Source organism: Dasypus novemcinctus, unplaced genomic scaffold (genome assembly GCF_030445035.2).
Source record: "Dasypus novemcinctus isolate mDasNov1 unplaced genomic scaffold, mDasNov1.1.hap2 scaffold_373, whole genome shotgun sequence".
Lineage (NCBI taxonomy): Eukaryota > Metazoa > Chordata > Mammalia > Cingulata > Dasypodidae > Dasypus > Dasypus novemcinctus.
In genome coordinates, this window is record NW_026688337.1 from 15,564 (window position 1) to 27,389 (window position 11,826).

At 41.8% G+C, this 11,826-nt stretch overlaps 1 pseudogene and 1 gene segment (V, D, J or C); both read left to right on the forward strand.

Moving 5' to 3' along the window:
- Window positions 1-1,346: 1,346 nt before the first annotated feature.
- LOC131277753 (keratin, type II cytoskeletal 8 pseudogene) lies at window positions 1,347-2,345 on the forward strand (annotated as a pseudogene).
- A 1,955-nt stretch (window positions 2,346-4,300) lies between these two features.
- LOC101430173 (immunoglobulin kappa variable 3-11-like) lies at window positions 4,301-4,888 on the forward strand. The segment is given in 2 exon segments: window positions 4,301-4,362; window positions 4,545-4,888. Coding segments are annotated over 2 exon segments (393 nt in total).
- Window positions 4,889-11,826: the final 6,938 nt, after the last annotated feature.

The following is an 11,826-nucleotide window of genomic DNA, read 5'->3' on the forward strand; positions in this document are numbered from 1 at the left end:
TGAATTGCGCACATTCACTGGGGCCCTGTATCTATACTGGGGAACAAGAATTCCTTAGATAATGTAGAATTCTTTGAGAACCTGAAGCATGTTAGGTCTGGCTGCATATGAATCATGCCTCATATATTGATCAGCCTGATTTCATGTCTGTAACAGCAGCACTTGGCTTGACTGCCCCCTGGCAGGTTCATGGGGAAGGGTGAGCTGTGCCCAGAAAATGTACTTGCTAAGTTGATTTTATGTATAATTAATTGAGATTTTTTTGGTCACTTGAACAACAGGAGTATACAAAATTAAATAAAACATGTAGAATTGTAAATTCAAAATAAGTTAAAGCATAATACAGTTTATCTCTTAGATCAAGACAACATGCAACATTCCATTTTGTCCCAGGTAAAAGGAATGAGTCATCTTGTCTTAAGCAAATGTGAAGACAGCAGCTTGGTTCAGGTCTACCTGGGATGTCCCCAGTGCACTGGCCTCTTACCAACAGCCCTGTCTAGAATTTCTTCAGTTGTCAGAGAACATGGCCATGGAAACAGAGGGGACAGATCCTGACCACCTTCAAAGCTAGTTCTGCTCTTACCTGTATTTTCATAGCACAGTATTCAGCCCTGCCCCTATGGATGTGGTAAACATCAGGAAATCACCTGTGGGTAAGAGTGGCATAAAGCACACAACATTGTATAAAAAGAAACAGGTGTCAGCATCATTCAACCATGAGCTAAATGGGATGATAACTCTTGTATCTGGATTTATGACTTCCCTTTTCACATGTGGTTATTTTAATATACACAACTTTACTCTTATTTTGTAACTAATTAGCAATTTATTAGGTCAGAGTTTTGTATATCAGGAGTCTGGGTCCAGTGTTGATGTTTCTCTTCTCAGGTTCCTACATGGTTAAAGAGGGCTGCCTTCTTTCCAGAGCACAGAGTTCTCTTCCAAGCTCATGGGGCTTGGCAGAAGCAGTTCCTCAGGTGGCAGTGCTGAGATCCCATGTCCTTGCCGGCTGTCAGCTCTCTCCTCCTAGAGCCTGCCTGCATTCCTTGCTGCATGGTCCCCTGGAACTCCACAACCAACTTCAGATGTATTCTTCCATTTCAAATACTAATTATTTATGAATTTCTCTGGGCTCTTTCTCTCTGACTAGTAGAGCAAGATTTAATGGACCCCCCTTCTTAAAGGCAATAGCTTTAATGATATCTGCAAAATCACGTCACAGCAGCACCTGAACAGTGTTTCAACAACTGAGAGAAGGTGTGAATATACTAGGGACAGGAGTTCCCAGGCTTTTTTAGAATTCCTCTTAACACAGTGTGTTCTTTTTAAATCATTTATCAAAGATTGATTGGGCCTAAATTGGATCTTTGGGATTGGGGGAGCATTTGGAAAATTTCACTTTTAAAAAATCTGGAAGGCCTGACTGAGGAGATTAACTTCCTCAGGCACCTGTATGAAGCGGAGCTGGCTGAGCTGCAGGCCCAGATCTCAGACACGTCCCTGGTGCTGTCCATGGACAACAGCCGCTCCCTGGACCTGGACGGCATCATCGCCGAGGTCAAGGCCCAGTACGAGGAGATCGCCAACCGCAGCCGGGCCGAGGCCGAGAACATGTACCAGATCGAGTAGGAGAAGCTGCAGACGCTGGCCGGGAAGCACGGCGATGACCTCCGCCGCACCAAGACGGAGATCACCGAGATGAACCGGAGCATCAGCCGGCTCCAGGCTGAGATTGAGGGCCTGAAGGGCCAGAGAGCCTCGCTGGAGGCGGCCATCACCGAGGCCGAGCAGCGCGGGGAGCTGGCGGTCGAGGACGCCAACGCCAAGTGGCCCAGCTGGAGGCCGCGCTGCAGCAGGCCAAGCAGGACATGGCGCGGCAGCTGCGCGAGCACCGGGAGCTGACGACCGTCAGGCTGGCCCCGGACATCGAGACCGCCACCTACCGCAAGCTGCTGGAGGGCGAGGAGGGCAGGCTGGAGGGGGGCATGCAGAACACGAGTATTCACACGAGGACCAGCTCAAGCGGCGACCGCTCAGGTGGACTGAGCCCGGCCGTGGGCTTGCTCAGCGCCGGCCTCAACTTAGGCTCCAGCCCCTTCCAGGGCTTAGCCTCTCCGGGGGGCTCCGGCTTGGTGATCCGCAACAAGGCCCTGGTGGTGAAGAAGATCGAGACCCGCGACGGGAAGCTCGTGTCCGAGTCCTCCGACGTCCTGAGCAACTGAACTGCCACCGCCGCCCCTCCTGGCTCCAGCCCTGCCCGCCCCGTGCCTGGCCCACCCCCTTTATGCTCTTGTCCCCAACTGGAAGCCACTTTTCTCTCTTCCGAAATAAAGCTGCCTAGGTTCCGCAAAAAAAAAAAAAAAAAAAAAATCTTTATATGACAGAAAGCTTGTTTTCCAGCTGCACTGAAACGTTAGTGGCTTCCACTGTGTCTGCATCTTTGGAGTGTTATAGCTTGTAAAATTATCCACAAGTACCTGCTAAAAATGAACAATTTAATTCAAACTATTGTTCCATGGATTCTCATAGTACATAAACTAATCCTCAAACTTTCATCGAATTAATATTCCCTTTGGAACATGCCTGTTCTGCTTTCACACTCTGTTTCATTAGTCATTCTTAAATATCCAGGACCATCTTTTCCCAAGTCCTGTTCATTCTCTGAAGTGCTCTGCACTGGGCTTTGAATTCCAGCCCCCTCCTCTATTCACACATTAGGTCAACTGTCCCCTACTTGAAGACGACATTTCCTTACTTCACATTTTACCTGGACCCCTCTGGCACAGTTACCCTTCATGACACATCCTCATTGTTATCCTGTCATCCACTATGGCTTTAAATTTTTGAATGTGTGTAAGAATGGGAAGGAAATTATATTGAACTGATGCAGGAAACCTATCAATTAAGTAGTAGAAATTCGAACAAAATAAGCAAATTTAAGAATGTATATTACATGCAACTTCATGGAAGAGGAGGAAAAAATACAAGAATGGAAAGAGCAAACCTGAATTAATTATTAACATCTTCTAAATATAAATACATGGTGAATTAAGAACAAGGTGGATTGTTGATAAGAAATGCCTTCCCTGATGATGTGGGCGTCTGCAGCACCATTCCTGAATGCTGAGAGGGTACCCCTCCTAAGGTAAAGTGCTCATAAGGAGACAAAGTACAGGAAATGAACTTATTAATTAAAATTAGAACAATACATGCCTTAGGTCATTCTCCATCAAGGAAAACCTCTTAGGAACTTTGGAAAAAGTCTGCCGGAAAAGATATACTCATAGTTGTGGAAGAGTTTTTTATCCATATAATTGTGAAAGTGTCCTAAATTGTCTCTTACCTCTGACTGTTCGTGCAGAGGGTTGATCCTGAAATGGAGCAGGTTCACATGGCCCTACCTTTCCTGAGTAACAGCTTAGCTCAGAGGAGGAAATCTCAAAGAAGCAGGTTAGTAATGGCTGCAGAAAAGTTACTTGTTTATTGTGTAACCTCCTAGTAAAATCAATCGTTATACTTGTTCCTAATCTAATATCCATTGCCTAGAAGTGTTCGTGATATTGTTATTTGCATAATTCTAAAAGTATCATTGGTTTTGGGTAGGAATAAATGAATTGCGCTATCAGACCTTTCCAACTGAAGCCATTTTACATATGACCACTAGGGGGAGATGTTACACTTCATGTCTCCTAATCACTACATTAGTGATTTTAGAGAGTGGTTGACTAAAATGATAGTCCTAAGGGTGACTTGTAAGTATTTGGTGACTCATTTCTGGGAGTAATACTGTACTAAGGGCAATACAGAGGACTAGTTTGGGATCTATTAAGTAAGGTTCCTTGGGATGTTGAAGAGGAGCTTCAAATATCTGTTTAAAATTTAGAATAGACTGAGTTAGATACACCATACGTGCACTACATCTTAATCTATCCAATGATAAGAGTCTTTTCCACCTAGGTTTTGGCACCATATTTATAACATTTATTTAAGTTATGATATTACACTTACAGAGGTATGTATTTTCTTACAAATTCCTTTTGTTTTCAAGATGGGCACAGTTGGTTTGAAAGAGTACAATTGCAGATAAAATATTTCATTTTTTGAATTGTGCTGAATATTGTTGAAAATTGTGGTGTTAAATTGATTTCTCCTTCCACTATTTATCTTTACAACTCACTGCACAGGCACATTTGACTTTATACTCTCTATTGATTTGCATATGCTCCTTGGGGACTTGGTTGTCTGCTCAGAGCTCTATTAATACAGTTTCCCTGGAGATGGGGCCTGAGTACATCACTCGGGTGATCAAGATGATGTCACGTTCCCAACTGCTCATCCTGCTGGTGTTCTGGGCCTCAGGTGAAAGTTTTAGAAGGGTATTATCTTTATAAATTTGGAGAATTGTTTTAACATGCAGAGTGAGCAAACCATTTCATCTAAAGCAGATCTGAATATATATGCTAAATAAGAAAACCTACATTTGATACATATTTTATACATGTGTGATTGAATGTATGATCAATGCTCTTTTCTGGTTGCAGGTGCCAGTGGGGACATCGTGATGACCCAGTCTCCAAGCTCTGTGGCTGCATCTGCAGGAGAGACTGTCACCCTCAAGTGCAAGGCCAGTCAGAGTGTTAGCAGCTACTTAGCCTGGCACCACAAGAAACCAGGCCAGGCTCCTAAACTGCTCATCTATGATGCTTCCACCCGGCCATCTGGGGTCCCTGATCGATTCAGTGGCAGTGGGTCTGGGACAGATTACACTCTCACCATCAGCAGATTCCAGCCTGAGGACCTGGGAGATTATTACTGTCAGCAAGGTAGCAGCTATCCTCCCACAGTGCTTCAACCTCGAACACAAACTTCGTCCCCAAGGCTGTAGGGCAGTGAGTCTTGCAGCACCAGCTGCTTCCTCTTCAAATAGACTTGAATGGGTTTGCTTCCTCCATCTGTCTGAGAAACCATGTCCTTTAGGGGACTATATCATAGAAATCTTTCTTTCACTTGGTGAGATCAAATGACAGGTGAATTGACCCTCTAAGCTAGGGTTTTTTTTACATCTTACGCCCTGATGCATTGATTCTCTATTCCTTGTACCTCCTTAATATTTAAAATTTTATTATCTTCTTTCCTTATCCCTTGCATCTTCTTCCTTCTCCCCCATTATCCTCCAACTCTGGTCCTTCCCAAAATTAAATTTACCTCCCTCACTCATTTCCTTCACTAGACCCTTTACCATCCATGCCTTTCTTTTCATTGTCACAAAAGATGATTTGATTTCCTACTCTACCTCCTTTTTTTATTTAGATAGATTTTTCGTTTCTTATTGCCATCAAATAGTAATTGTGGGTGCCTTAATATACTATACTCATTGAAGAATGCTTAGGTTATAAGGGATGATGCTCAGCCAATGAAATATGTTGATTTTCGTTTGTCCACTCTTCCGTGGCTGGAATTGAAAGCTTCACTCCCAAAATATGGGGGAGGAAGAGACAGTTGGGCACCAACTTCAGCTACTCATGAATAAATTCAGTGGGCAAAAATATAATCCTAAGAACAGCTAAAGATCAAAATTGTTCAAGTGAGAAAGAGGCCGGTAGCTGGCATCTTAACTCTGCCTGGCAGAGAGAAAGCAGAGAGGATTGAAAATCACACTGCTGGTGGGGACTCGCTTTGTTCCATCCAGGCCATATTGCATGTCTAGCCTGGGCCCCAGCCCCACCTCTACAGGGAGGAAGCTGGGGCCCTGTGGCAGCTTCTCTAGGAAATACTGACCAGGTCTCAGATGCATTTGATCACCCGATGTTGGCATTGCAATTCGCCCAGTGCAATTCTGTGGCTGGAATTGGAAGCTCCATTCCCAAAAAGAGGGGAAGAGGAGATGTATGGCCACTGCTTTCAGCTACTGATTAGGAAATTTGGCTGGCTAAAGTATAATCCTAAGATTATCTAAAGTTTGAAACTGTCGAAGTCTGGAAGAGGCTGTTATGCTCCATTTTGACCCTGCCCCCAGCGTGAGGGGTAACAGGGCTGAACAAAAATCACATTGACTGTAGGAACCAGGTTATTTCACTCAGATCACCCTGCAGCCTTAGACCAGGCTTCAGCCCCACCTCTTGCAGAGAGGATGATGGCGGGCCCTGCACAAGTCTATCCAGATAACCTCAGGTATATTCGGCTGGCAAACACTGAATAATCAGAATTCTACCAGGGTAATCATGGTCATCTTTGGATCCAAACTGCATAGATTGTTGCCCACACCTGCAGTTCCACCCCTACCCAAGGCAAGGGAGAAAGGGGTATGAAGCTTCCTCAGTCTCTCTGGGCAGCTACAGTCTAGGCCAGCACAACTTGTGTTTTTCCACAAATGTGACTTTGTCACTACCCCTTGCAAAGAAGAAAGTCAGAGAAGCTTCCTTGGTGCCTTGTAAAATGAGGGCATCTTCAGCCTCCATATCTTGTAACACCAACTACATCATTGTCTCCTACTACACAACCAGCAAGGGAGAAAGGGCAGGAAGCCCTAAACTAAAGTGAAAAACTACACCCAGAATAAATACTGTAGTAAGCCAGATGCCAAGACACCAACAAAAAATTATCATCCCCACCAAGAAACAGGAAACTATGGCCCAGTTAGAGGAACAAGATAAACCTCCAGACTACCTAAAGGAGTTGAGACAACTAATCATATATATGTTCAAACAAATCTTCTTAATAAATTCAGTGAGATGGCTAAAGAGATTAAGGATTAAGAAGAGATTGGATGAGACAAAATAAAATTTGAAGGCATACATAGGAAAAAAAACAGATCTTATGGGAATGAATGGTGCAATAAGTCAAATTAAAAAATATTGCAATCATAAATTGCAGATTTGAGGAGGCAGAAGATAGGATTGGTGTACTTAAAAAATGGCCTCTGAGTGAACGTACAAAAGAGCAGATGAAGAAAAGAATGGAAAAATTTTAACAAGGCCTCAGGGAACTAATGATGTGAAAAGTCATGCAGACATACATCTCATGGGTATCCCACAATGAGAAGAGAAGGGGAAAGGGGCAGAAGGATATTTGAAGAACTAATGGTAGAAAATTTCCCAACCCTATTGAAGGACATAGACATCCCTGTCTAAGAAACCCAATGTATTCCCATTCAAAATACTCCAAATAGAACAAATTCAGACATACTCTGATCAAAATTTCAAATGCCAAAGACAAAGTGAGAATTCTGAGAACAAGATAAAAGCAATGCAAAAAAAAATTAGGATACCCAATAAGACAGAGGGCTGATTTCTCACAAGAAACCATGGAGACAAGAAGACAGTGGTATGGTATATTTATGAGGCTACAAAAGAAAAATGTCCATTCAAGAATCTTATATTTGGCAAGATTATATTTCAAAAATGAGTGTGAGTTTAGAATATCAGAGATAAACAGAATTTGGAAGAATTTTTAAAGAGACCAGATTTTCTGGAAACACCAAAGGGTGTGCTAGAGCCTGAGAAGAAAAGACAGGAGAGAGAGGCTTGGAAGAGAGTCTATAAATGAAGATTATATCAATAAAAGTACCAAATGTTAAAAGAGTGGTGAAAATAAAATATTGCAGATAACACTCAAATAGGCAGGAATAAACTTAACCAATTATACAAACTACTAGTATTCAGAAAACTGCAACTCAATGTTAAAAGAAATAAAAATGGCCTAAATAACTGGAGGAACATTCCATCTCATGCTTTGGAAGATGAAATATCATTAAGATGTCAACTCTACTCTAATTTATGTGTAGATTCAATGCAATCCTGATAAAAATTCTACCAGCATTTTTTTAATTGAAAATGCAATTATCAAAAATTTTTGGAAGGGTAAGGGGACCTGAATAGCCAGAAACATTTAAAAAGGAAAAGCAAACTCTCATCTCCAGATTTTAAAGCATGTTATCTTGCTATAGTGGTAAAACAGCATGGTATTGGCATAAAGAAAGACACCTAGACAAATGGAATCCAACTGAAGATTCAGAAACAGACCATCACATGTATGGTCAAGCAATTTTTTTACTAGCCTGTCAAATCTACACATCTTGTGCAGAATAGTCCGTTCAACAAATGGTGCTGAAAGAACTGGATATCTATAGCCAAAAGAAGAACAGAGGACCCCTTTCTCACTCCTTATCCAAAAATTAATTCAAAGTGAATAAAAAATCTAAAAGTAAAAGCAAGAACCATAAAGCTAGAAGAAAATATAGGAAAAAGTCTTCAAGACCTGGTGGTAGGTGGAAGATTCTCAAAGGAAATAAGTGGAGACCAGTTTTGGACTACTGATATTTAGTGTTGTAGAAGTTTTAATTAGCTTTACTGTATCAGTGTGGAAATGTATAGAGTGGATGATAATACATAGTGATTAACAGTTAGTTTATAAAAGGGGATGTGGCTAAAAATGGCTGTCTAGGGATGTAAAAGCCAGTCAACAGAATACTAGAGAATATTCCAGGAACTGAATAGCATGGCAAGCCAAGAGGTGGATGGGAACTGTGTTGGGTGGTACAAATGCAAGAATGTCCTTTGTTAGCTGAGGCAAATGTACATCATTACTGCAGGGTGGTGGGAATGTGGGGAAGCATGGGAAAAATATAGCTGGAGTGAACTCTGGATTGTGGTTAGCGGCAATTATATAATATTCTTGCATCTATGCCAGAGATGTTCTTTGTTGATAATGGGGCAGTATGCAAAATGTGTGCCAAAGGTATACAATGGAGGTGGTAATAATCAGATGACATTATCTTATTTGTAACAAATATTCCGCCACAGTATGATGTGTTGCTAGAGGAGTGTTGCTTGTACATTCCTCACATGTACATGATTGTTGTATGGAATTACAAATTTTATCATAAAAATATATTAAAAAATAGTAACAGGGTGTTTTGGGGGAAATACACCAAATGTAAGATATTGATTAGAATTAGTAGTAAGATTTTGACAATATTCTTCCTTCATGTGCAACAGTTATCTCACAGTAATGCAACGTGTTGGTGGAAGTTTAATGTATGGGATTCCTGTATAATGTTATGCATGTTTGGTTTGTAAATTCACAACTTTTATTATACAATTATTGTTTTTGTGTCTTCATATATAAATGATAGAAATATAATAATAATAATAGGGTGGGTTGGGGGAAAATTCTTTGATTAGTAGTAATATATTGACAATGCTCTTTAATAACTAGTTAAGGTTGTGCCGGGGTGTTCCCAAGCCCTGAGCGGGCTGTTTCAGGGGCTTGCAGGGCGGGAGGTGTCTGGATGTCGATTTGGTGAGACAGTGACTGAGGAGATTCTTGTGAGAGGTGGAATTTTGGGTTTCTGACATGGAGGCCAGCAGTTGTGGGTGGGGCCCCTCCCCCTAGGGTTTGCATCCCAGCCTCAGCTATCCCTGAAGGCTTTATTGTGCTGTGGTGTTCCCAGGCCCCATTTTAACCAGATGTGTGGTTCCCAGGTCTGTGTCCCCTAAACCCTGGTGGCCCACACTCCAGAGACTCACACACTTTGAGTCTGCAATATCACAGACTTCCCATGCCTGAATTCACTGCGCCCTGAGGTCTGTCTGAGTCCTTGATTACCCTAGCCCTCTGTGTTTTGTGTTGTATTTTTCTCTCTCTCTCTCCTTGAACTTGGAAGGTGTACCAGCTGACTTGGAGAGAGTCTTGGAAGAAAGGAGAGGTGAATCTGTTGAGAAAGCCCAATTTACCTAAATGTCCTGGAGTAGGAAACTTGGTCTGGGAGAAGGTGGAGTCAGAAAATCAATTAGACCTCCCTAGCATGCCTAAGGGGTAGGGAATGTAGGTCGTGTGATCCAAGCTTCCAGTAGCATATTTGGGGTTTCTGGTGAGGTGTAGGTGCTCTCATGGTGGAAATAAAGAGCCATAGTCTTCTGTGTTGAGTTGGTTCAACAAGAACCTACTTGAATCTCCTACTGGACCTTTCAGGCAGCTTTCCTGCTGCCCTGGGAGAGAGAGAAGTGAGGAAGGGAAAAGGGGGAAGGTCAGATCCCTAAGCATATTATTTAACTGCCAAGAGGATTCCTAGCTTGAAACATTGGTTCTTTTTTTGTTTGTTTGTTTTTTGTTTTTGTCGTGGTTGCTAATATTGCATTGTCTTTGGTCTTTTCTCCTGTTTTATCCTCCAAGGTTCTTTCTCACTTATTTAGTATTTTCCTTTTTCTTTTTCTTGCTTGTTTCCCTGCTTTTCTTTGCCCCCTTTTTTCTCTTCTTTCTTTTTTTCACTTCTCTCTTTTTCTTCTTTTTTATTTTATTTTCTTTATACAATAGGTGCCCCAGGGACTGCTTAATATTTGCTGTGTTTTCTCATCCTCCATTTCCTCTTTTCTCTGTGTATTGATTTTGGCCACCTATACTATCCACATTCTGTTACATCTTTCTATCCTCTATCATCTACTGTTTCTCTTACATTCCACCTCCCTTTCTTTGGCCCCCCAAATTGAATGACTTTTAAGTTCTAATACCTTTGTTCTGTTTTCTCTCTTTTGTCTACTCTTGATATTATTGTCTTTCTTTTCTCTTTCCCTCTCTCATGAAAACACTGGTTTTTTAATTCATACTATATTCCTCCCCATATTCAGTTGACTGTCTCATTATAAGTACTCTACTTATTGCGATAACTGTACACAACTTATATGGTCTAATATCCATTCTCCTAGATCTCACATTGTTGCTCTGTTAACATTTATTACCAATACTACTTTATGTATTTTCTTTTCTTACTCATTTTGTTCTCCCTGCCCCTAATGTTTTCCTTCAAAGTGAACTTAGCCAACAACAAGAAAATAGAGTAAGAAGAACAAAGTGACTAAGAGAGACATAACACTTATGCACAAACAACAACTAATCAATCCCCAAGAGTAAACAAAGAAGCTAAGGAACTGATTAAAACCACCAAGATAAAATGATGACCAGACAGCAACAAAAAACTACAAACCAAACCAATAATCAGGAAAACATGGCTGAATCCAATGAACAAACTAAAAACCAGGAAGAGGAACAGAACATCAGACAAGTAATTAAAGATCTCAAAACATATATTGGAGGGAAACGGACTTTGGCCCAGTGGTTAGGGCGTCCGTCTACCACATGGGAGGTCCGCGGTTCAAGCCCCGGGCCTCCTTGACCCGTGTGGAGCTGGCCCATGCGCAGTGCTGATGCGCGCAAGGAGTGCCCTGCCACACAGGGGTGTCCTCCGCGTAGGGGAGCCCCACGCGCAAGGAGTGCACCCATAAGGAGAGCCGCCCAGCGCGAAGGAGGGAGCAGCCTGCCGAGGAATGGTGCCGCCCACACTTCCCGTGCCACTGATGACAACAGAAGTGGACAAAGAAACAAGACGCAGCAAAAAGACATAGAAAACAGACAACCGGGGGAGGGGAGGGGAATTAAATAAATAAAAATAAATCTTTAAAAAAAAAACAAACCATATATTGGAGACCAACTTAATGAAGTAAAGGAAGAGACTAACAATATGAAGAATTCACATGGAGAGAAAATTGCAGAAATACACAAAAAGATAAGAGCTATTATGGGGATGAACACCACAGTTCAAGAAATCAAAAATACACTTGCAGCAAATAACAGCAGATTAGAAGAGGCAGAGGAGAGAATTATTGATGTGGAAGACAATACATCTGAAATCAAACAGATAGTATAACTGATAGATAAAAAGTTAAAAAAAAATCCAGCTGGGACTTAGGTACTTGAATGACAATGCAAAATGCACAAACATATGTATTATAGGCATCCCAGAAGGAGAAGAGAAGGGAAAGTGGACAG